General features: G+C 40.3%; 2 protein-coding genes across 5 annotated transcripts in view; one reads left to right on the top strand and one right to left on the bottom strand.

Moving 5' to 3' along the window:
• Positions 1 to 558: 558 nt before the first annotated feature.
• Positions 559 to 3,894, top strand: LOC148733551 (transcription initiation factor IIA subunit 1-like). The gene is made up of 2 exons (XM_088757228.1): positions 559 to 1,216; positions 1,951 to 3,894. Exons 1-2 carry the CDS (start codon positions 1,106 to 1,108, stop codon positions 2,056 to 2,058), a joined length of 219 nt encoding a protein of 72 aa, XP_088613354.1. The 5' UTR covers positions 559 to 1,105; the 3' UTR covers positions 2,059 to 3,894.
• Positions 3,895 to 4,373: 479 nt separating this feature from the next.
• Positions 4,374 to 25,639, bottom strand: part of LOC148733550 (protocadherin Fat 4-like) — a 52,899-nt gene continuing 31,633 nt past the window's right edge. For all 4 annotated transcript variants that reach the window (XM_088757221.1, XM_088757219.1, XM_088757220.1 and 1 more), the window contains exons 15-33: positions 25,105 to 25,340; positions 24,171 to 24,354; positions 21,291 to 22,392; positions 20,518 to 20,754; positions 19,333 to 19,931; positions 18,025 to 18,729; positions 16,935 to 17,520; positions 16,331 to 16,538; positions 15,753 to 15,972; positions 14,439 to 14,558; positions 13,691 to 13,765; positions 13,070 to 13,246; positions 12,522 to 12,716; positions 11,734 to 11,887; positions 10,731 to 10,855; positions 10,325 to 10,628; positions 9,740 to 9,972; positions 6,914 to 8,971; positions 4,374 to 6,552 (exon numbers count right to left, since the gene is read on the bottom strand). In XM_088757221.1, the coding sequence (XP_088613347.1) occupies positions 6,199 to 6,552; positions 6,914 to 8,971; positions 9,740 to 9,972; positions 10,325 to 10,628; positions 10,731 to 10,855; positions 11,734 to 11,887; positions 12,522 to 12,716; positions 13,070 to 13,246; positions 13,691 to 13,765; positions 14,439 to 14,558; positions 15,753 to 15,972; positions 16,331 to 16,538; positions 16,935 to 17,520; positions 18,025 to 18,729; positions 19,333 to 19,931; positions 20,518 to 20,754; positions 21,291 to 22,392; positions 24,171 to 24,354; positions 25,105 to 25,340 (7,872 nt within the window). In that variant the 3' untranslated portion in view covers positions 4,374 to 6,198. The remainder of the gene's footprint in view (positions 6,553 to 6,913; positions 8,972 to 9,739; positions 9,973 to 10,324; positions 10,629 to 10,730; positions 10,856 to 11,733; positions 11,888 to 12,521; positions 12,717 to 13,069; positions 13,247 to 13,690; positions 13,766 to 14,438; positions 14,559 to 15,752; positions 15,973 to 16,330; positions 16,539 to 16,934; positions 17,521 to 18,024; positions 18,730 to 19,332; positions 19,932 to 20,517; positions 20,755 to 21,290; positions 22,393 to 24,170; positions 24,355 to 25,104; positions 25,341 to 25,639) is intronic.

Genomic DNA, 25,639 nt, shown 5'->3' with positions numbered 1-25,639 from the left:
CAGTGAACCTCCTCAGCCGACTTTTATTTTTTAGTTGTAGAAAGAATTATCACACTTTTGATCACATAGGAAGCAAACCGTAGGCTTAAATTTGCAAGGCATCGTGGACTAATTATATCTCTTCTATCATCTACCGTAATATCTAAGCTGTTAGATTAGGCTTTTACTGCTCTTTGAATAAATCCAGTTGATAACAGCCTATATCACTGTTTCATATTGCGTATATCTAATACGCTTGATATGTATCACCATTTAACTACAGAATATACGATTTCTTGATTAAGGTAGGCTGATAAGGAACATTCTGTGCTATTAACTTAAACGAAAACAAGTATCAGATCTTTCTTTTGCTTGGCGAACTCTGCAAAAAATCGTAGATCTCAATAGACTAGTGTGCTAGTCATTTCATTAAAATGATTTAATTATTTGTCATAGCCGTGGGGTATCATAAATGGTCAAGCACATGATTCTCAAGGTCAAGCTAAAGGTCGCTTCTCACCGACCGCAAGAGAATCAGATCACTTCCCGCAGTTGGACACTTATTAGATGCCTAATGAAACGCATTGGCAGACTTTCAACAACTTTGAACACATGGAATGCTTGTTTTATCTGTAATGAAAAAGCGCTTATTCTTTTCTTTTAAATCTTTTAGTACTTAACATTTTCAATAAGATATAGTTTGTGGTAATTCAACTTCTTGAGGAACAACAATTGAGGATACGAACTTGTTTCAGGGGGATACCGGCTAAGAAATTATGACACTCTTCGTTTCTAACATACAGATAATACTCATCCCTTTTTTGCACAAAGAGTTGGTTGTTTAGTGCATGTTTTAAAACATCTTTGGTCAATAGGTAGCCATTTGATAACAGGTTAGCTAAAAAATCTTAAAACACCTTTTGTGATAGCTTCAACTGTCTAACAAAACTTCTGTTACGTATGGAATATGATCGCTGGAAAATTTTAAAGCGTTTGCAACAGAAATTTTCCATTACAACTACTTAGCGTTATACTCTCAACTGATCGAATGTCAGTAGTTCATTTCACCAGGTACTGCTTATAGTCATTCATCTGCGCTCCGAAGGGACCGACTTAAACACTGCAGATGTACCTTTTAACAACCGTATTTTCGGAGTCCTTCTACTCTGACGTGTCAGAGTATGACCCTACGGATTTGTTTGACACAGACAACGTTGTCGTGTGTCAGTTTGACAAGGTATGTGAGATGATTGTTCTCAAACAATGCAGTCAGCAATAGTGAAAAGTCTATTTATTATTTATTTTATTTAGTTCAACAACGAGCTTTCTCTTGGATATGAGGTTTAGTGCAGACTCCGTTTATCCCAATGCAGCGTCCGCTGAGCAGACTGTAATCTTGTAACCTTTACTCTATGGTTCTGATCAGAATCCTTTACGGGAAAGAGGAACCCTCAAAAAACTTGCTTCGCTTCTAACGTGTGACTTCGTAGTTCAGTTGGTAATAGCCTGTAGTGCAGGCGTCTTATATCATTACGGCGAGTTAACGTTGTAAGCTCGTGATCGTTCATCCGTACGCCTTGTTTGATTTGGAGTCAGAGTGGATGTTGGGAGTAGGGGACGGGGGAAGGGCGAGAAGTATTCACTCCCCCACCACAGCCCCTCTCCTTATTTCTGACCGTCACTCACCCCTCTGGTACAAATTTCTTTCTCTCCCCAGCCTTCAGCTTCCATTAATATCAGGTAGCGGCCATGTTTTTCTAAAAAAAATACTGAGCTCTCGCTCGCCTAAATTGCGCCTGCTCTGTAGGCTAAGTCGATGGTGGCGCCCATTTAGCATCTGGTTGACACGGTTTCGAATCCCGTCGAAGTCTGAATTTTGTTACCAGGCTTCTTTTCTATAATTGCCTAAATCATCACATTTCATCTGCAAGGAAGATTTCTTTGCTTGACTTTATGATTCCTTGCTTTCAGATTTCACGCGCACGAAACAAGTGGAAGTTCCATCTGAAAGACGGAATTCTGAATCTGAAAGGAAAAGACTATGTGTTCCAAAAGGCAAATGGTGAAGCAGAATGGTAGCCTTTATGATAGGCGTTAGTTATTAATTGTTAAAAGGATCAAAAGTGTAAAACTAGAAGAGAAAAATGTCTAAAGATTCCAACAAAATGAAAACACATCCAGTCATTTCTTTTCCATGGGGCATCTGAAGTGATGGCTTAATAAACATTGTTGCCGGTCAGAACGTTTGTAAGTGAAATATTACACGAACATTATGAATTTGTGTTTTGTTTATAAAGAACCAGTTCATGTTCATGTTCATGTACTTAGTCTAAGCTACCCCATTGTTACAGAGGACGCTTGCTGCTTAATATCTCTATGTTAAGATTTTCGCGGCAAACGAAAGTGAAAGCTTGCTCTTAAGAGGAGAATCGTCATTTGTGAAAATGGTAATGTCATCATGTAATGAGATCTTTGAGACGGCGAGAAAAATCATTGCCATTGTGAAAGAAAGCATCGAATGTTGGTTTAGTGAGAAAGAAAAACACCTACGTGCAAAAAATAATCTACAAAAGAAAGAGGAGGTTATGGATGGAGACGATTTACTCGGATTGTAGATGACGAACTTTGGAAAACTCGAGCTTGAGCGAGTGAGAAGTAACGGAAAGAGAGAGAGCCTGGGAAGGAGGGTGGGTTGATAAATCTTAAAAGAATGTAAGATACCAGAGACTAGCTTTAAAGTGCCCCTACACATGGTTTAAAGTTATCGTTGTAAAAAAGATTATATATATATGTAGTTTAAAAAAATAAATGATAAATAATAGAAGCCATTGTTTAATTTGGGAAAAGTACCTGGGAGAATTTTAATTCGCCTCCAAAAAGGTGCGTAATTTCACTCAAAACATCATGTTCTCCTGAGCAAGTAAGTCATTTGTGACGTGCTCATGATAAGTTCACACGTCGTATCCCTCCACTTAAGAGTTTTCTTCGACTTAATTTAGAATTTAAAAAAAGTTTTGAAGTCCCTCGAGCAGCTTGGGAGATTCGGCTAAGAGAAATCCACCCTAGTTGCGTCAAACCCCAAAAGCGAGTATCGAACTTGTTCGTGTAGGTGGAGGAAATAGCCCTTTTTCTGCCGTCAGGCGGATTTGGGGAACTGCAGGGGCCAGTTTTAGGGGGACTAGGTCTTACCTTCCAATTTACTCCCAAGTAAATTTTGGAAATGAAACTCTCCCGTGAGACCTGAGAAAAATTTCCTCAGGTTGGTACTTATGCTGACACTTTCTTTTCCCAGAAAAAGCATGTCCGTAGAGCAGTTACAAGAGCATGGATGGGGATTGTTTAATTTCAGGAGATATAGATACCTTATTTCAATAATCGTTAAAATTGGCCGCTACATCTTCCGGTTGGCGACTTGACGAGATCCATGAGTCAAAGAAATGAAACAAACGAGCATCCATGCCTTGGAGAGTCTCGAATCATGCGAAAATTGGCTTTTCCAGAATTCAACGGGAGACTGGGGCGGAACTTAACACGCGAAGCACCCTAGGGCTGTTTTTGGAGACGCAGGAATAGCCCGCGAATTTTAATCATGACAGAGTTATTGGTAGAAAAAGATAATATTACGAGCCTGTTACTAAACGATGATATTCCAGGCGCAAAACTAAATACACCTGTTGAGCAATGTACCATTAACGTTCTAAAGCCATGGTTAAGCTGCCGTGGAGCGAAAGTTGGTGGCAAACGAGAAGAACTTGTGATAAAGTATTTTAGCTTGATGTCAACACTGTTTGTTTAGTTATCTTTAACCCTCTTGAATGGAAATTTCGACAGATCATTAGCAGAATATGATTGGGCAATGTAGAAAGCCGAGATCAAATAAATTTCGACAAAATCGTGCTGAGTTTGCCTTTTAAATTCGCTTTTGTCCTTTATTTTTCAGGATTAATGACTATATCAAAAATGGACTCGATAAAGACCTTGTTGACCCTGATAGGGGAATAAACATTGCTAAAAAGCGACTAAGTCGCGGCCTTGCTGAGGAAATAGACCCAGAATTCGATGAAAACTTTCCTACCTTAGGATTTAGTAGTGGGATTGCAGGTGTCCCAATGATTACAAACAGTAAAGTCTGGAAATACCCTTATTGATGACGTCGAGTATAAGAAATAGTTAGGTACTGAAAAGCCCGGCCATTGTCAAGTGGTATACCTTTTTTAAATCTGGTCATGTTCCGCAGTTATTTTCAATGGAAGACAATTGCCTTCGCTCGACAAAGAAGGCAACAACAAAATCAGGCGACAGGTTTCTCCCTGACATGGAAAAGACAAACAAAACAACGAACCTGTTCTTGGAAAGGAATCCAGAGACCCAACTCAAGCGTAACACAAAAATAGTTAGATGCCAAGTTCTTTTTATTACAACGCTGTATTTCATTCAGAGAGCTACAGTAAATGTGCCGAAAAGCATTTCAACTTCATGGAAAAATCATTCTCAATCTTCAGTGTGTAAAATTATGCAAGCTATTTACTCTATGAAAAATAGTTTAATAGTAAACATACTTATCTGTAATGAATCGGAAAAAAATTATTTGTCTTGCATTGGATGTACTTATTTAGAGATATTTTCGTACTGCCATAAATCAGTTTAATCACAATGAAATAATCACTCAATCGAATTCTTGAACATGCAATTTAAAGTTGACGAACGTCTCTTTGAACGTGATTGATATTTTCACGAATATTATTTAAAACTGATTAAATGAGGAATAAGAAGTTACATTTACTATTCGTAATCTTAAATGTAAAGATAACTTGTAAAGAATTACGAAATTAACATATGGACATTTATCAATAATCAATAAAGAACTGGTATATGTATAATAAATCTGATACCTTACATTTAAATCCTAACATAACTATTAAATTCCCTTGAAATCAAGTTGGAGAGGACGGGTGTCCCTCGTAAATGATTGTTTTTAAATTTCTCGAATAATAATTGAGACTGCATTCACTATCCCCTCTCAAAAGAAGGTCGTCACGAAAGTGAATGAATAAAGAATAATTGAAATTTGAAATGACGGAAATTTGGAAAGCAAAAGCAAAAATATTGGCGATGATCAGCCACTTAAGTCCATTGCACTTAACCAAGAAAAACACAAGCTATCCAAAATTTAAGAAAATTGGCTGCCTATGTCAATCAGTCGTGAAGAGATGGTATTGTTAATTGACCAATGCAAGGCTACTGATACGCCAATAAAACAAAACCCATCTGATAATTCAGAGGGAGTTGTAAATAATTTCATTGCTACATTTATAAAATGAAGTGGGCTGTTCTTTGAAAATGAACCGATCGTGAAAATTTCACAATCAAAAGATGGACGTGGTAGGTTAACTTCTGAGATACGAGAAACGCAGTCTCTATCTCCCTTTCTCTCTCTCCCTCTTTCCGGACCTCGTCATTACTTTTCAGATTTTTGAAATTTCATTGACTCCGCGTTTACCCTTTCACTCCCAAGATCTAAAAGCCAATTCTCCCAACAGGTCATTGCACATTTCTTTGTTGGCTGTTTATGAGGGTTTGGAGTTACATCGAGACAACATAATTTATGTAATTGTCCTGGCTCCCATCACCTGTCTGCTTCACAGTGTTTTAAAACTGTTGGGAGAATATAGCTAAATGATCATCTCAGGGAGTGCAAGGATTAACTGAGAATGTTTGTAAAATATTTCGAAACATATTTCAACTTAAAAGGAAACGACAAAACATCATTAGTAACCTATGAGAAAATAAAATTGGGTGATGTCAAACTAAGAAAGATTTTGGATAGCAGAGGATTAAACGGGTTTAAAATGGCGAACTAGTGAAATAAAATTGTGCCTTGGGTAAGGGAAATTCCAAAAAACTGCACTACCAAATTTTAGCTCCTTTCCAAGTCACGCAGTGATACTAGGAACTTGGTGTTGTTTGACGGTAAATCCCTTGCAAATCTAAATGGCAATAGATGAATTGGTTTGATTACACTGGGGAAAAATTAGTGCGAAAAACAATTCCCAAAAATTTAGGGTGGAACAAAGATTTCAGTCTTTCCTCTTCGCATTCCTTTAGAGACAAGGAAAGTAAGTGGAAATGAATGAAAAACAATCGCAAAGGTTAAAACACTACAAGCTTCTATTTAAAGCTGAGGATCATCTAATTGCCCTTTTCTACGAAAAAAGAAACTCAACAGTCACTCTGCCCCAGATCGTCATCAAGAGGTTGCCCCGTTGGCTGACTAGGTGGAGCAAATATGCTGGATATATCAGAGGGAAATTCTTCCACCTCCCTGCGGGTCTGGTACATAGGGTTAAAGAACCCGGGCCCTCCGCTAACAACAGGTTCTTCGTTAACCGGCGGTTTGGCTGGTTTCGTGAGGGTTTCATAGATCGGCGTTTTCCTTTCCCACTTAACTGGCTCGTCTGGTTTAACTGGCTCGTCTGGTTTAACTGGCTCGTCTGGTTTAACTGGCTCGTCTGGTTTAACTGGCACAGCGTATATGCCGCTGTCGTCTTGTTTCTGTTCCGATGTCTTCTTTTCCTACGAAAAGTCAAATAAAGTACATTGAAATTTCAAATAGTAACAACCGAACCTAGCTGTTCGATTGGCAGTAAGATATTCAAGGTCACCTTGGAAACACATGGAGGAGGGTATATCTCTGAAACATCCGCAGACGTTTCCTGAAAAGGTGTCCAACATTTTAATCTGGTACAGTTGATGCACACTAGAGATTATTAAGCGGTAACTACTGGGTAACTACTGCGTACCTAATTCAACTATTTCTAGAAAGGGGTATCATTTTGGGTACGAAATATTCTTCAAAACAGGGTGAAATTTGGAGACCAGGTGGCACAACACCACCTAAGAAAATACCATAGTTGCACAAGCATCCCAGACCCACCTGTCTGTATGATGCAAACATGGGATTCGCGAATCCAACAGCAGTGTGGGCTTCCTCGGCTTCTTCCTCTCGCACCGTTTTCTTATCGTCCGACTGCGGCGGTTGGAAACTTACGTACATTGGATTGTCAAAGCCACGAGTAGATTCCGAACGCTTGACTTTGATTTCGCCAGGAGCCTCATAGAGCGGATTGTCCGTCACATTTATTTGCCGCGTAACTACCTGGTGTTTAACCTCCTGCTCCTCATTTCCGTATACCGGGCTCAGAGTTCCTACGGTTTCTGTTTCTTGGTTAGCCCTGTGATGCCTGTGCATGTTGTCGGTGTAGGTGTCTCTTCTCTCCCTATACCGGTGTTGTTTCATAAATTTGCGCTCTCGTGCAATCAGGATGTTTCTTCTGCACAGGATCAGTCCTGTGATAACAACGATCAGAAAGATCCCTCCAATACCTGCGGTGATGTAATATAAGCTCATCCTCGGTTGATGTGGCTGCCTTCGAAGGTGCCTGTCCCCAGGGTCATCAGGAGCGCACGATGGAATCTTCTTCGTCTTCACCCTAATAGCCGTTGCACTGCAAAGTTTGTACTCAAAATCATCCGTTGTTTCAGTGCTGGTGTATTTGTGCGCGACACAGATATTGTTCATGCTGCACAAGACGGTATTCTGTGGAACACCAAGATATCTTCCCTGTTCTTTTGAGTAGACAAGTACTACGAAGTCTAACGTATTGGGGTTTTCCTCGAGTAAGCTTCTTTTTACTTTTGACTGAGATTCTAAGCTCGGTTTTATAACGAAAACGTCTCTTACACTAACCATGTCTGTATTATCTTCGTCATTCGTAATTTCTCCTAGCGAAAAATTTAGTTTATTTGTAGAGAACCAAAGTTCAAGCTGGTACTGCCAATGTGGGTCAGAGATATTGTTTTCTGTAAATGGTAACGACACAACGACATCGACAGATACACATTGTGTAGTGTTGTACCTTTCTAAGTTTCGTGGTATGCAGATTTCTTGTTTCTCACATGATTCTTCTGTACACTCGCCTTTCTTCCTTCGACATTGAGGACCAAAAAACTGGGGTTTGCATTCACAAGTAAATTTACAAATTTCATCAATACAACTTCCCTCGAAGCACTTTTTAGGATTCACGCAGTCATTGATATTCGTTTCACAGTCTTTCCCAGTGAAACCACATGGACAAATGCAGTTGTATCCATTCAGGATTGGGCCACAACTCGCACCATTCTTACACGGGTTTGAAAGACAAAAATTTATAAATGTGCAGTCCGTATCATTATCATATCCGCTGGGACATGTACAGTTGTAGTAATTGACGAAATCGTGGCACGTGCCACCATTTCTGCACGGGTTGGCGTTACACTCGTTTACTTCTGTGCAGGTAGCGTTACACTCGTCTATTTCTTGGCAGTTGAAGCCGTCTCCTGTATAGCCTGCATTGCAAACGCAGGTGTAATTCTGCCAGTCAACGCGGCTGCATGTGGCGTCCACGTGACAAGTAGCCTGGGGACATGGGTCAATTTTGGTCACGTGAATTTGAACCGTCTCGTTAAATGTTTGTGGAGGAATTCCGTTGTCTTCAGCTTCTATCAGAATTTGGTAGCCTCGTATCGTGTAATCATTGTAACTAAGATGCGACTTCACAATCAGATAAGGTAACCCGTCTTCTTGACAACAAGCAGAGGAAGAATTATCCTTGCAAACATCTTCTATTGAAAACGTACTCTGGTAGTTGAGAAGATTATAAACTACTGTTTGCGATTTTTCGGGGTTTCGTGATGTTATCTGCGCAAGGCAGTGACCAATTGAAACATTTTCAGGGACGGTAACGTTAGCGGGAACAAGTTGGATGTTATGAGGTGCTTCATTGACGTCAGTTATGTTGATGGTGACGTTACCGATGGCTTTCAGTGGAGCTCCTGTTCCGTTTGTAGGGCTATCTGTGACTTGAATAGCGACGGTGAGGACAAGATATGGATGAAGATTCTCGTAGTCCAAATGAGAAGGGTCTTTGACGATCAGGTTGTAACTGTTATTTACCTGCAACAAAACCGTATTTGATATCACTTCGGAGATCTAGTGCAATGGAACCTCTAGTAAGGGTCACCCTCAGTAGTAGGAAATAAAAAGCGCCGCCCAAATGAATTTGTCTCCTCGGTGAAGGTTATATATACGGAACTCGTAGGAAAATTCATTTCAGTCTGAATGAGGTTAGGGCCCTATGAATGAAGGCATCCCTAAGAAGAGGCATGTCCCAAAAGCAATCTTCTTCTGGGCTGCACTAACGTTTCCTTCTAATGCCGAGGCCCTTGTTCAAAAACAGAGCCAAAAAATTTCTTGAAGCCTTAGAATACTTAACACCGATCATCACCTTTATTCAATTCTCACGTGGTGAGTTTATTTTGAAGACTTCGTCACTATAAAATAAGAACTCCGAGGAAATTGGCTTTTAATTGAGAAATCGCAACTTGATCATCTTCCTTAAACTAATTTATGGGAGTCTAGAACCATACAGTTAAAAAATTCTGCATGGGAAATAAGTTTCTATAGATAGTCACTGGCGAAGCTCATGAAAAATGTGTGCTCCTGACAAAAAAAAAATAGGATGGGAAAGAGTGGGAGAAAAATAAAATGCAACTTTTTGGTCTTAGCCCAAATAATGGAAATTTTTTTCCATTATTTACCTTCAATTTTTTTTCTTGGGGAAAGAGATTCCGAAAAAAAACCGGGCAAAAGCATAAGTTATCGTTCTGAAGCCAAATAACTAAACCAAGATGAGAACTATTAGGGTAATTTTGCAATTGTTACCTCAAAGACGGATGAGTAATTTCCGATGACAGTAAACACATGAACTTGTCCTCTATCCGGGTCCTTACAAGTGAAATATCCCACAGGGTAACCAACACGCACGTTCTCTTCTACCACAGTCGAACCATTTAAACGGATATCGTATGGTGCTTCGTTGACGTCAGACACATGAATGCTGAGGTTCTTTTGTATTGAGTATGGGGGAATGCCATTATCTCGGCACTCAATTGATACTGAAATAAGGAAAAAAACACTTTTATAAATATTGCCTATAAAATATCTCATGTACTGCTGAAGCATGCAAAGTCCGCTTTCCCAATAATCGATATGATACTAAGTGCAGCAATCATACTGGTCGTTTCGTATTGGTCAATTGAGACTTGATACACCCTGGAGACTTTATTACAATGGTAATCCCGCTGAACTCATTTTTAAAGCTTTTTTGTATCAAGGCATCTCGTCCCGGCTCAGGAGTAGGTTTCTTGTACCTCGCGTTTGATGAACAAAGAAACCATCAAAGCAAAAGGCCAAGTTTGACAAAAAACTCGAAGCAGATTCTGTATCAGAGGAAAGACCGTTTCTTACCTCTAAGAGAAGTATCCAAAAGAGTTTCGTAGTTTAATTCAACGCCTTCCTTCAGGGTAATCTCTGACCTCGATTTAGACACAGAACTAATAATGAAATCATTCCTCCCAGCGAGAAGTTTACAATTGTGTTGTTGACCAGAGTCCTCGTCAACGACACTTAAGTTGGCAAGCGAAGTTCCACCCTGGCTGTTCTCGGGTATGACGATCTGGAACGATGTGTTATCAGTTACTGAGAGGGATGAGGTAAAGTTTATATCCGATGGGTGGTCGTTGCTGTCGAGCACCGTAACGCTCACATTATCCTGAAATTCAATTGCATAAATCAAAAGATATCAGTAATAGCAAAACTTGAGGCTCATAAAGAAAAGCAACAACAACACTGTGATTCTGTAAATTGAACCAACCTTGAATGAAAGAGGGGGAGAGCCATTGTCTGTAACAAGGATAGTTACGTTCATTACTGGTGTGGCTTCGTAATTCAGTGGAGTGCTTGCGAGCTGCAGGTTGCTTCCATTAACAGTGAACCAATCTAAAAATGATATTATATTGTTTGTTAGAAGAATTTATTCAAATATCACTCGTTTTCCCGCCCTTTCGTGGTTTTGCCTCTGGGGACCGCAAGCTTCGGTACTTTTTTTTTTCTGTGGCGACCATCTTGATTTTGTGATGTTTTGAGCTTGAAATAAATAATTTTATTTGACGAGTTATTCCTGCTTATTCGAACGTTCTGGTATCGAGAACATTGTTGACACTAATAACATGTGCGAGAGCTCTAACAGAGATAGACACGTGCTGTTTCGAAATTCCAGTGACTAGGTTCTGATTGATATTTTGAACACATTTGTCAGTTTCCCGATTAGCCAATACACCGAATGCAAATATGGCGTCCAATCTGAGTTGCCATTGTTCTGGACTGACTAGCCTCTCACACCTGTAATAATCCTTTTGTATTTCCACGTGAAGACGAGGCTAGTGAGTCCAGAACAATGGGAATTCGAATTGGACGCCATATTTGCATTCGGTGTATAAGGCCATGACCGAGGCAAAATGCGCAGCTGTAGCTTGTGCTTAGCGTTCGATTAGTCAGTATGTTCACGTTTCTCTGACAACCTCTCAGTATGCCTCGTTCGTACGTTATTCCGCGCGTCTCATCTGACCGAGCTAGCTCACGTGTAATTTAAACACAATACTAGTCGGACGACGTTTTTACTTGAATTAACTTTGTCGAAGGATCCTTATTATCCCTTATTGGCTTAAAAACGATTCTCAACTTCCATCATTTTTTCGTGAAGGGAAGTACAAATTACTAAGGAATACTAGGGGAATATTAAAATGTTGACTCTTGTGGAACTCGAGTTTAACTGTAATAATTAAATAGAACAGATTCATTGCATAAGTCGTCAATACCTGAACCGTCACCAGTGACCACAAAGGTATGATTTTGATCTGCATCTTGGTCTGTAGCCTGCAATACTCCTATGATAGTACCAGCGGTTGCATTTTCGTAAATACCATTTGATACTAGCCTGACGGAAGTGGGCGGGTCATTTACATCAACCACCTAAAATTAATTGAAATTGTTAAGACCACGGAGAATTCTTAATATAAATTCAAGCAATAGGACAGAAATTGCGGTTGGAAATCTCGTCAGAATTAAGTGTATTTACACTTGATTATCGTTTTATCTACTGCAAAATATGAATTAACATTGAATGGCGTAATTTCCAAGATCTCTTCATAATTTTTTTCTTTAACTACTGAAAATTTCCTTGTAAATTAGTTCAAAGACTGGCTTTATCTTCGCGTTAGGGTTATTCACCGAGGAAACTATCCATCAATTTCACGGTCACTGAGGTGAATAACTGTTTTAGTATATACCTCACAGAAACCAAATGAAGAGTTTATTTTTGTCAAAATACAAAATAAGGGTAGGATATTTAAACCTTAGCGCACGATTTTTTTACTCTTCGGCTGTTAGGAGGTGAATAGCACTTGCTAATCACTTCCAAACCAGCCAATCAGCGCGAGCAAGAAGCATTATTCATCTGTGTGGTATACATCAAAATTTGAATCTTCTCATCACCAGTTCGCTTGATATTTTACACATTTTTAATGGGGAGCTTTATGCGAATCACTTCGGAGACTTAACGATTACCTGAACGCAAGGTTTGAGAATATCTAGGGTTTCTTCTTACCTGAATTGCAAAAGTGAGACTGGTATTGAGTGGTGGGTTACCACTGTCTGTTGCAACAACTGTCACCTTGTAAGAATCTTGAGTTTCAAAATTCAGCTTTCTGGTTGTTACCAGTCTAGTGCCGTTCAGCGTAAACGCCACAGGGCCTGGTGTCTGGTCTTTTAAAGTAAGCGATAGATTGGCTTTTCCACTCAACTGTGTGGAAGAAAATTAACAGAGTAAAGGAAAATTACTTACAAATTAAAGCTGACAGAAGTTTTAATTGAAGGGTTGGTAAAATACAAAAACAATCGAAAAAATAAACAAAACAAAACATATAAACAAACTTCAAGTAAACAAGTACACAAAGTAATAAAAACTCCATTGTAAAATAAAGGAAGTTGAGTCTTAGAGAACACTCGACTTGGCAACGGTAACAATTCCTTCGAGTTATTAACTTTCCTTTTTTCTAAAATTCAAATGGTGTTTGACTTTCTTATACTATCGATACATACTTTGGTTTACGGCAAAGAAAACAAAAAAAAAGAATTTGGAAGCAACCGTCTAACCGGTGAATCAGGATCAAGAACGCTGAGTGTGCCCACAAAATCTCCAGGAGGTCCGTTCTCGCTCACTTTGGGGGAGGTGATGGTCAGATTGTAGGGAGCCTCGTTCACATCTTGAATGTCAATAACAAACAGTGAAGAGATAGAGAAGGGATTGAATAACAGCTCTGTACAAGTGACCTGTGGAAGGATATCAACAAATATGTAAGATTGAAAGGATTCACTCCTGTATCTGTATTCCGCGAAAATCTTCTCGATTCTGTTCTTTTTTGTTTCATTCTTTCCATAATATTGTCTCATAATAGTTTGTCATTTTCTTAGCCTTGCGTTCAAGGTAATATAGATTTTGCACGTCGCAACAAAGAACTGCAAAAATTGCGACGTTGTGCCTCTAAGATAAAACATGTTTGAGTTGTGAATCTGTAGAGCGCCGGATGTTCAGTATGACTAAATTATGGATTTTTTTCTTTTCAATTTTTTGTTTTGCAATAAAGTTTGAATTATTGTACAAACAGAAAAGGTTAAAGCAACCTGGCTACACATGCGTGTTACACTTCATGAATAACATACAATCAAACTTAAAAAATCCACACTGGTCAGACTAGCTAATCATGGATAACTTACGTTCACTATGTATGTGTCTACTGTTTCATAATCCAGGGTGTCTTTTGAAACTACCAGAGTCAAATGTTTCACAACCTGCAATCAAGTTTAAAGCAGAGATAACTTAAACGAGAAGAAAAAAAACTTCCATGAATGACATTCGATTGATAAAAGTAAATAACTGTCGTAACAGAGTAGATTTTTTCTAACGAGGAAAGCTGCCGATAAAGCCGGTTGTTATTCTAGCCGATAATTTGCCGTTAGACGCTTAAACTGATGGGTGGAGAGAAGAGGAACAGTCGTAGGATTTACTCAGGAAGCTTTCTTTGACGCTCTGTAATACAAACTACGAAAAGTTCGTGATTTCTTTGTCTGACTGGAAAATAAATGTTGAATCTATTGAGAACAGCACTGGACATGTTGACGTAATAATGATGTAGTCACTATTCTATTTGTTTCAACCTTAGCGCACAACTGATGAGCACCCTTGGAGTTGTGGGCTTGGTGGCCAAGCCTTTGAACAGGAGTGAGGCTAAGGGTGACCCTGTTGAGATAGAGACCTGTATCTAGTTAGCACGATAACAAAGTAATTTGCATTTGAAAAGCAGCAACATCTCTATCATAACAAGGTCACCCTAAGCCTCACTCCAGTTCAAAGGCTTGGCCACCAAGCCCACAACTGTAAAAAGGACTATTGCAGAACACAGAAGTATTTCTTCAGTGAATAAATAAATGAATACAAGTATATTCATTTTAATTTGATACTTACTTTAAATGGTCCACCAGTTATCACAGAACATTGAAACTTTTGTAGAGGAAGGTGAATGTTGTCCGGGTCATAGACTGAAAAGTCGCCAACCACTGTATCAACTGGGCTATTTTCGGGCACCTGAAATGTCACGACATAGGTTAGTTTAAAATGAGATAAGTGAAGAGTGCCCCACTTGAGTAGTAAAGAAGGAGGGATGTTAAATGTATGCCCTGGTCAACTGAAAACCCCATTCCCCGAATCCGGTTAGCTCAATTGGTTAGAGCGCTGGACTGTTGTGCGGGAGGTCGAGGTCGATGATTCGAGCCCCGGCCGGATCAACACTCAGGGTCTTAAAATAACTGAGGAGAATGCGCTACCTTTCTTTAATAAGAAATGGATAGATATTCTAGTCTTCTCGGATAAGGACGAATAAACCGTAGGTCCCGTCTCCTGCATCTATTAATTAGTTAATTTGGTTAGGCAGGGGACGTTAAAGAACCCACTCACGAGATTACTGTAATGTGGTCTGGCCTGTTTACTGGGAATTGGGGGGGAGGGAGGGGGGAGGGGGCATCTTCAAATAAGTTTCCTTCGATTGTCTGTAAACTGCTGATGCAGTCTGGCCAAAGTCCCCCGGAAAGTGTTGTGATGCGCATTTGATCATATCAACATGTTAATTTGCTCAATATATATATTACATTATTATTATTATTACCATTATGGGTAAATCTGGGGTTGCAGCTTTTCTTTCTTTTTCTTTCCTTTTTTTTTTTTTTTTTCCTTAAGAGCTTTATTGCATATGACTTAGACAAGTCGTAGACAAATTCACTTGGCCAGGAGTCGAACCCAGGCTTCTCGACCCAGAGTCCAGTGCAATGACTACTAGGCCACTGCACCTTACACATCTCACAAGGGTACGAGAGATTTAAACTTTCTCCTGATGGCGGGGATTTCAGTTTACTCTTAACAGGAGAGCCTGGAGACGGGTGGTCCACAATCTTTGAAAACACCCAAAGGAGGCGTGGATTGCAACGAAAGTTTCTAGCATTCCTTAAAATGCTAACTTCCTCGCCATATCCCTGGGATCGAGCGGTGAGGGATTCAAGCTAATGGTGCACAACTTTGTAATCAAATGCTCCACCAACAGAACTACAAAATATTCGTTGCTGAGACGTTATACCAGATGGAGGTTTCCGTGTGACAAGCCTCCTGCACCCTGCGAGTATGAGCCTGGCTTTAAGATTAGTATCACCAAAGTGCGGTGCAAATACTATTGGTTTAGCATTCTGTCACTTAGATATGGCCACAATTTTCTATTTCGTTCCGACTAACCTGATTTCCAGATAAGGACATGCTCTGGGGCTGTTCATTTATGTTATTAACGCTAACGATAAACGAGCCCAGAGTAGAGTACGATGGGAAACCGCTGTCTGTACTGTTCACTGTCACTGTGTAGTTGGCATACAGCTCGTAATCGAGCCCTGGCTTTTGTAGTGTTATTCTGCCAGACGGCGACTCAATGGCAAACAAGTTATGAAGATTTGATGAACCACTGCAACAAAAGGGAAATTATAGCGTGAAAATGACGGTAAAAAAGAGCGAAATTATTACGAAAAAAAAGACAATATCATATCAAAAATAAATCATCAAATTTTTTGCACAATCGGAGCAAGTAACAAGTATTACGAAGTAGGAAAGAAGCTTTCTTGCAAGAACTTCCATGTAAGCTTGTCCTTTATAAACACCTCAGTACTCCAAAAGGTCTACGCTAAGATTGCGTAAGGTAGCCCTTTCGTTTTTATGCGCTTATTCATCTCGACACTAACTCATTCTAAAGACATTGTGTTTAGTTCCAAGTGCAGTCGCCACTAACATTGATAAGCTAGACACTCATCACGGGTTCGGCATACCTTTGATTCCTATGCCCATGTGCGAACACATTAAGTATTTGGTATTGGTGCGTCTGTCCAACATCCTGGTCAGCGGTCGTCAAACTTCCTATATACTCTCCAGGTTGACTGTTTTCATTCACACTTAGTGGACCGCTAGCTGAAATGCCCGTGGGGGGATCATTTGTGTCTTTGACGATTATTGAAAAGTTCTTCGTCAAAGTGAGACCTACAGAGAGTTACAATATGCATAAAGAGAGGAAGTTCAGTTCGATAACCTTAAGCCTTTTTAGCTATCAGATATATTTTAAAAACGACTGAATGTCAGACACATAACGAGTAGTAAACATATTTGAAAGAAAAATTGTAAGACTGAGTTTTACTGATAATCAACCAGGCTGATCGGAAAACTTAAGATTGTACGCTCTCTCATAAAGACGAATGATTTGAGAACTCATTTTCCGAGTAGGTAACAACAAAGCCTTTCATACAAAAATGATAATAGTGTCCTAGCCGTTAAAATGGACCTAATTGTTGTTTCTGATAGACTCTTTGCGGCTCATCCCAGCTGATTTTGCAAGGGCGCTTTTTTTCTCCTTACTTACATACAAATAACTATGTTAACCTTCGTTATCCGTAGATTTGACAGTCAGCGACCAAGTCGAATTTGTCTCGTAGTCCAAACTACGCGTAGTGTCAAGTACGCCTCGGACAACAACGAAAGGGACACTTCCAGAGGCAGCCTCTATGGTATATGTAAAAGTTTGCACCACAGTCAGCTCATTGTCCGGGTCAGCGGTATCAAAACGTCCAATTGTGACGATCCCTGCGTTCTCGGTGACCTGGTTATTGGAGATGGTAATGTCATAGGGCTTCTCGTTCACATCGATAACGCTTATCTTGAAGTTTTTATCGACAGATAAAGGAGGATTTTCATTGTCATGGCATCGAATATAGATGCTGTAACTACTCAATTTTTCATAGTTCAAATCTCCGTCAACAACTAAAGAGTCGTCTGTTCCGTTGACCTCAAAAGGAATACTGACGGGATTGAGGACTCTACATGAGTGATTTTGCCAAGGTCCTCGAGGTCCCATATCGTCAGGGTCTAAGACAGATATGTTGCTAACTACTGTACCCTTGGGACTATTTTCTAAGACATCTCTCGACGGTAGTAAAATATCTGTCGGTCGTTCGTTGACATCAAGAACCTAAAAATTGTAGAACGGTATTATAAGTTTTGCAAGTCAAGTCAGTACACCTTCATGAGGCGCAGGGTAAGACATTTCAGTGAAATCTAAAGAGATCATTTTGGAAATCTAGTGACCCTTATCCTCTCGAAGCAAAGTTATCAAAGAAAAAAAAGTTAAAAGAGAATGACATTAGAAACTAAAAGACAACCAAGTTAAAGCAAAAACAAATATCTAACAAACCAAAACAAAATACATTCGATTTCGCCCGAGCAATTCGTGTCAGAAGGTTATCAGTTCATCTCTGGTCTTAAAACCCATCAGGATGAGAAATGGATTCACCTGCAATTTCCCGGTTTCGAACACTTTTCATGTTTTTACTTGACATGTAATTAGCTCTTTGAGATAATTTTCGTTCTACTTATTGGCCGATGTGAATACTACTGAATTTCATTTTCCAGCACTCGAGCTAATTCCGCCCCCAAAGGTGTTACAAATTAACATCTCCAAGCTGAACAGGCTTACCTTTATTGTGAAGGTCTTGTCTATGTTCAACCTTGGACGGCCATCATCTGTGCTTCGAATCCGAATAGAGTAGGTCGACTTTGCTTCGTAATCCAAGTTTGCGAATGATGAAGTGTAAATCTTGTTGTTTCTGAGGCGAAATCTCCACCCACTATTATTTATCAAAATGTAACTGTGAGTTTGGTTAGCATCTTCATCTGTGGTCGCAAGATCGCCCACATAACCATCATTTACGTTTTCGTTGATAAAAGCTGTATCATCCCCTGCGAGAGTGACATTGCTGGGTCGGTCATTAACATCTAAAGTCGCCACCTGCAACGGCTGAATGTGGAATAACCCGTTGGGATCAGTCACGCGCACCGCAATGTCTTCATTACGGCTTTCCTCATAGTTGAGATCCCCGCTGACTTGCAAAAGTGCAGTGCACATCGTTTTCACGCCTGTAATGTCGGTGTTGTTGTGACATGTGACGTGCGAGCCCACAGAAAATTTACCATTGGCGTCGTCATCTAGAGAGAACGTTAAGTTCTGCACCTCGTCATGATCTAAGGCTTGAAGTGTCCCCACTGTCGCGTTGGCTGCAGAATTTTCGTTGACCGTCGGCATGTTGTCAGGGAATGACTGTTGTCCTGAAGATGATGTAAGCGTCAAGTTTACGGGAGGTTCGTTAATATTTTCGACAACGATGATAAATGTCTTGTTTTTCTGAGAAAGGAAATAAATGATCATGTTATATGTCGTAGTTTTCGGATGACCGCCCTGCGATTTTGCACCACCCTTTACACCCTCAGGTGAGAGGCGCGGTGGCCTCATGGTTAGTGCGGTGGACTCTGGGTCGAGTGGTCCGGGTTCGAGCCCTGGCCAGGGACATTGTGTTGTGTTCCTAGGCAAGACACTTTGCTCTCGCAGTGCCTCTCTTCACCCAGGTGTCTAAATGGGTACCGGCGAGTTTAACACTGAGGAGAAGCCCCGCTATGGACTAGCACCCCATTCATGGGAGAGTAGAAATACTCCTAGTTGCTTCGAGCGGCGGAGACCGAAGTTAAGCGTCGACTTGATGGGCCACTTGGCTCGTTATCCTTTTCTCCACCCTCACAACCAGGCCGATACAAAGTTGGTCACAGCTTGGTCACCTGCACTTCAGGTAGTTTATTTTAATTTGCTTTAACCTCCCTTCATCTCCTCGTGATTTTCCTATGTTCTGCTCAGCCTTCGCGACTTCTTTGATTTTGTTTCTGCGGCGCTTTGACTAATATATTTGATAAAAACATTTAATTTTTGCCTAAGTCTGAAAAAAAGAGAACTTACATTTAAAGGCACTGTCCCATTGTCCGACACCTGGGCCACGATCTTGTGAGCCTTACTCGTCTCATAATCGGTGCTATTTGCTTTGAACAGATAACCTGTAGAATCAATTGCAAACCTTCCCCCATCACTGTCAAGCAACGAAAACTTTAGCGTTTGGAACTGATCTTCGTCCGTAGCGGTGAACCGACCGATTTTTGTGCCGATAGTTGCATTTTCCTTCACAGTACGACTAGACAGCCTGAAGCCATTTGGGCGGTCGTTGATATCATTCAAGGAAATCACCATGCTTGCTTCACTGCTTTGACGTGGGCTTCCGTTATCTGTTACACGTACTTTCACCGTGTAAGAACGCTTTTTCTCGTAATTCAACTTGCAGAAATCTCCACCGTTCTTAAGGCAGCCTACATTGGACATGGCAACCTTTACCTGCTTTCCATAGAGTTTGAATCTACCTCCTGCACTGTTTACCATGGTATAGGTATGTGTCTGCGAGCGGTCCGGGTCTTGGGAGAGGAGGTCACCAACGACTGTATCCTGTGGGCAGTTTTCATCGACGACAGTATTTGACAAAGTAATGTTGAATGGCTTTTCGTTTACATCTACAGGAAAAGCGTAGAAAAAAGACATATCTTATTAAAATGTTGGTCTTGTGTCTCCTCTTCTACCATCAGCAACTGTAATAGTGTTTCCAAATTAAATATGCTTTAAAGAACGCCGTATCGTTGACGATAACGTTTTAGACAGACGAGGTTATGGACTGTGTGAGATTTCCTACAGAGAATCGATCAAATAAGCATGAGCTGTTCCATACTAAAAAACTGCCGTTTGAAAAAACTGTGATTTTGTCCCACAATCGTGGTATGTCGAATGAAGAGGTTTTCAACAACAACGATCTCAGAGGTATGTGAGGCACCTGTCACCTATGAACTTAAAATTTTGCCTAACGTGCCAGAGCTCAGTCGGTAGACTGCATTAAAGCGGGACATTGGAATGACATGGGGCCTTAAACTTTTTCCTAGTCCCGCATTCGTGCCAAACGCATAGCATCCTTTCTAAGTGAAATTTGAACCAATCGAAATACCTAAACTTCATTCTGCTTGCCCAACACAGCCGCGACATTACATGGCCAGGAAAAGGTTTATCAGTTCTTATTTAAACTGATTGCAAGCGGTAAATGTAACGTACCAATAACAGAGATGAGAAAAATTGTTAATAAGCTTAGCTGTGGGTTTCCATTATCGACGGACTGGACTGTGATGTTCCAAGAGCGCTGGGCCTCAAAGTCTAGACTTCGTGTAGAATTCAAAGCAGCGCCGTCAATGACGAATGGAAGTCCAGTGGTATTTCCCATGAGTTTATAGGTAAACGTTTGCCTGTTTGTTGGTTGATTGGCGTTATCCGGGTCAGAAGTTGAGAAAAATCCTTAAAAATGATGACAAAGACAACACATTCAAAACGATAGAAGTATTGTTTTTATGCGGTAAATAGTCAAGTTAAGATAGACTCGACAGACAAGGTGTTAATTAATATTGTTTTCAGACACCTGGAAAAAATAGTCTGTTCCATGCGTTGAATTAGTTAAACGGGCGCGCTAGTAAATGCCGCGATAGTATGTGAACAACAAAAAAAAGAAAAAAAAAACAGGGGGGGGGGGGGGGGTGGCCGCGTTGTGAAGACGATCCGGCCCAGACCTCCGTCGTGTTTTCGTAAGCATCGTAGTATTTACATCTTCGCTCCGTTTTAAACGGCTTTTATCAACTTTATTTCAAATGTGGACCAAACGGCGACTCGAAAGTGATCAATTGGAAGAATTTATTTATTGTTTTCGTAGTAGAAAACTGATGAGGAGAAAGTTATCAAACTTCTTTGTTTGAAGAAGTACCCTCAAAGCATTTCAATAAAACCCTAATTTTATAACATGACAAAATGGTTTATAATTGAATAAAATATTTTCAAACCTATCAAAGATGGCGGTTGATTTTCTCGTATGGCGCTGCTCGACAGGGAAATGCCTGTAGGAGCCTCATTGACGTCATCCACATTGATGGATAAATCTGTCGCGAGTGACATGGGTGGTGAGCCGTTGTCTGTACACTTGAGCTGAACGTGCATAACCGGTTTCAGTTCATAGTCTAGACTTGCACTTCCTAAGGCGAGAACGTTGGACTGGATGGTAAACTTGCCAATGTTGCTACCGGTTACTTGGCAACTGTGTGTTTGCAACGTACCACGTAGCCCATAGTTATCAGGGTCACTGACAGTTAATTGACCAATGCGAGTGCCATGTTGACTGTTCTCGGTGATATTAGCAGGCGCGAGGGAAATATTGGCTGGGGCCTCGTTCACATCCAGGACGCTGATGTCGAAAACCTGTTCTACACTAAGAGAAGGTGATCCACTGTCTGTGCTATTTACTTTCACCGTGAAATTATTTTGACCTTCGTAATCCAATTTAGCCGCCGATGAGACATACAGCTTGTCGTTTAGGATGACAAATCGACCAGCGGCATCGTCCGACAGTACGTACGTGTGTGCCTGCGCAACGTCCTCGTCACTTGTCACCAGTTTTCCGACGAGTGACCCATTCGCGTTCTCGTACACTCTGGCCGAATAGCTTCCACCCAAAGTCACATCTTCAGGTGCATCGTTCTGATCCACGATGTTAATTCTGAGCTGCTCAGTGGTAAAAAGACCATTGCCATCTCTAACGCGCACTGTCACGTAATACTCACTAGAAAGTTCAAAGTCAAGATCTCCATTCACATGGAAACCAATGGTGCACTTAGCGTTCACCCCTGGGATATTGGTAATCGTCTGGCAACTTGCCGTAGAACCCAATGTGAACTTCCCACCAGCATCATCATCGAGCTTAAAGGTTAGAGTTTGGTTAGCATCGTGATCTAAGGCTTCTAGCATTCCAATAACTGTTCCGAAGCGGGAGTTTTCGCGAACTTGTGCATGCCCATCGGGGAAAGACAGCTGGCCTCCTTGAGATGTTATGTTGATGTGTACCGGAGCCTCGTTGACATCTAAAACTTCAATTATGAATGATTTTTCCATCTGGAACGAATGAACAGAAAGGGAAAATTTAAAGATTTAGATCCTGCAAATTCACGATTAAAGTAAAGATGGATTGCATTGGTCTAAGGCCTCCTGACCGTAGATGTATGAAATATAAAATCGGAAGAACTGGAATGGGGTGAAATCTAAAATCAACAACAGGCGATTATCCTTTCAAAGTCTGGCCAAAATGAATCATTCATTCTTGCCTATTGTGTTATCACTTATAGTTACTGATACCTTTATCGCAACTTAGCGTCTGTTCGAGCCAATTTCTTACCCACTTAAGTTTAAATTATCCGATTTACTAAAATTATCTGCTTTTTCGGCAATAGACCCTTCCACGGTTTTTACGGCCATATTGTTCGGGGGTCAAACAAAACCTCGTTGCGTAGCAACAAGCAATATCTTCTTTTGTAATTATTCGACGCGCGTCAGTACCTTCGCTCAATATTGTAACTTTATAAAGGGAAAATCGCTTATTTTCGTCTCCAAGATCTGGTGGGAACGTAGATAAGGCGTTACTGAAAGTAAGTGCCGAATTTTTGGCGAAGTACCTATTTATCACTGCGTTTTATGGGCAGATTGATATGTTGTTTGAAGGTGACCTCGTGGCCGCCATGGTGCGAGAATGGCATTTTAAAAAGCACTCCTTTCGGTTAAGAAATTAGAATATGTTTTTTTAGCCATCCATATTGTGTAGTTTTAAATTTTAGGATTTATGGTGGGAATAAGTACTCAAATAAGTTTTTGAAAGCATCTGTATTTTGCATGCCAGTATAGAGTTGAACATCAGCATCTCTGGTTATTTGTGCAGAGGCTGTACACAGTTTTAATCCTGGGGAATCGTCTCCACTTTTCATCAATTCGTCACTTGCAGTGATGATATCACTATTTTCAACCAATGTTGATAATCGCCTCCTTTTGGGTGACTTAGAATTTGAATGCTCAAAAGGAGTCAAAAAAAGAGTAGGTATTGGATTGCTTACTGAAGGCTTCCCGTCTCGAAAGTGATTGGAGCAGACGACAACACTCTCCCTTGACTTTCCTAGTGAGAAATATTTCCTTCCCTTCTGAACCTGTCGAGACCATGTTTCAATTAATGATTGCTTGGGCTTGTGGAACGATAACTTCTGTACATATGAGTGGATGACCCATTTTTTCGGATCTCCTCTATCGTTGTTACAGCCGCCGACAGAACACCTATCTCCGAAACCCATTAAACCAAGGGTTTCTCTTTACCGAGTTATTGGTTTTTCAAGAGTGTGTTAGCCTGTCTGGTCGAAAAGGTTTGAAGAGCACGTAAACACATTTATTTCAATTTTTCCTCTGCACAGTTAAGTTACTTACATACAAAAAGTCATTCGAAAAAGCTGTACTCTGACCTTCTGGCATTATGTCGGCCGCGAGGTCACTTCCAAGGAAAAACGATCTCAATGTTCCCATAAAACGCAGAGAAGAAAAGCTTTTTCGCCGAGAGGAGAAAAAGTCACTCGCCTTTATTACCGTCTTCTTTTTCAGCGATGAATATTAATTTTTGTTCCTGAACAAAGCGAAAATTGAAACGAGGGTAGCGATGCGCGTCTTCTTATCATAAGAGATTCTATGGCTCGTTGCTACGCAACGAGGTTTTGTTTGACCCCCAACCAATATGGCCGATAAAACCGCGGAAGGGTTTATTGAAATTTAAGCAATGATACAAGGTTTCTAATTCCCACAAAGAGACTTAGCGTTACGTGCCCAATCATCACTTGAGTCCTTCTAATCAAGAAAATTACCTTCAAGGACGGATTTCCGCTGTCTGTCACCACTGCACTTATGTTGTGTTTATTCTGACTCTCGTGATCAAAGTTTTTGGCTGGGTATAGGTTTCCCTGAGAGTCGACCCTGAATTGACCGCTATCATCATTCTTGAGTGAATATAGCAGCGTTTGATTCACATCTTCGTCGCGTGATGAAAAACTGTCAGCATAATATAAAAAGAAAAATTCGCCCCAGAGAGGATATGTAAGCATGAGATATTCAAAAAGTGGGAAACACTGAGCTGTTTTCTGTCTGCTTCGAGCCGTTTATGAACTAAAGAGGAAATAGTAGCATTTACAGATTTTTCAAATTTCGAACTAGTTTAAACCTGTAACCAAGAGAATATCAGCTGAGCAGTTCATACTCTCTTGCATTTATCACCTTAGATTGAATGGCTTATAATTTCTCCTTACAGAGTGGAACTGGATTCAAATGTAAAGATCCTGAGAAAAAAGGAAAATGATCACCAATTTCAGAAGCTCCCTTATGTCAATTGAGTTCTCCTCGTCAGTGCCAGAGGAAATGTAAAGAAGAACGATGTGGAGAATATGAGGACTAATTTTAGGATGCAAGGGGGGTTAACTCAAGCTATAAAATATAATTAGATCATAATCAGTGTTCATATGCACCGTTTGCAGATGCTGTCACTGCAAATGTCGAGCTTGAATTAAAATCGAGTGGAGTTTTCGCAATATAAACATTTCAAGCCGTTACTAAAAACGGTTTTAATTAACTTTGTATCTGAGGATTGATTTTAACTATATTTGCCTGTCTTCAAACTTTCCTCTTTGAGTCCATTATAAAATAACGTTAGTTTTCATCCTCTTCTTGGCTTGTTAAAGTTAAAAAGAAGAGGTAATTTAAAAAAGCGAAGTGAGTGAATTAACGCAAAACAAATGTTGAACCCACCGGCCAATCAAACTGTTTATAGTGGCGTTCTCCTTCACTTTGTTACTGGACAGCTGAAAGTCACGTGGTTTGTCATTGACGTCACGAACGTCAATACCAAAGTCTTTCTCAAAAGATAATGGTGGTGATCCGTCGTCTGTTGCTTTCACTCTGATCACGTAACGTTTTCGTGCCTCGTAGTTCAAAAGACAAGAGGAACCTCCCTGGTTTAGACATTGCTTGTTGGGAACAGCCACCTTGAAGTAAGGATGATTCAAATCAAACATAATTTCAGGGCCCATAAAAATTTCAATATGAAGAATTCCATAAAATCTCCATTCTACTTCCGTTGCAGTGCATGCCTACATCATAGCAAGAACACACGTCGGGGCAAAGAGAGTTCTGGAAATTGTGTGAAACATTTTGATTGAGACAAACTTTTCATTAAATACAGCTGCTTCTGTTAAACAGTTCACCAAGTAAGTGATTTCATATTTCTCCACAATTTCCAAATTTAGAAGAATCAGTAAAATTCTCATTCTCTATCTAGAATTGA

The sequence above is a fragment of the Stylophora pistillata genome, chromosome 4, assembly GCF_964205215.1.
Source record: "Stylophora pistillata chromosome 4, jaStyPist1.2, whole genome shotgun sequence".
In the NCBI taxonomy this organism is placed as follows: domain Eukaryota; kingdom Metazoa; phylum Cnidaria; class Anthozoa; order Scleractinia; family Pocilloporidae; genus Stylophora; species Stylophora pistillata.
This window is presented reverse-complemented; position numbering and strand designations above follow the sequence as displayed.

Bases quoted from the DNA above. Each gene is read 5' to 3' on its own strand.
- LOC148733551 (XM_088757228.1), top strand. From the start codon at position 1,106: ATGTACCTTTTAACAACCGTATTTTCGGAGTCCTTCTACTCTGACGTG. The intron at 1,217-1,950 runs GTATGTGAGATG...CCTTGCTTTCAG, and splicing joins TCGTGTGTCAGTTTGACAAG to ATTTCACGCGCACGAAACAA.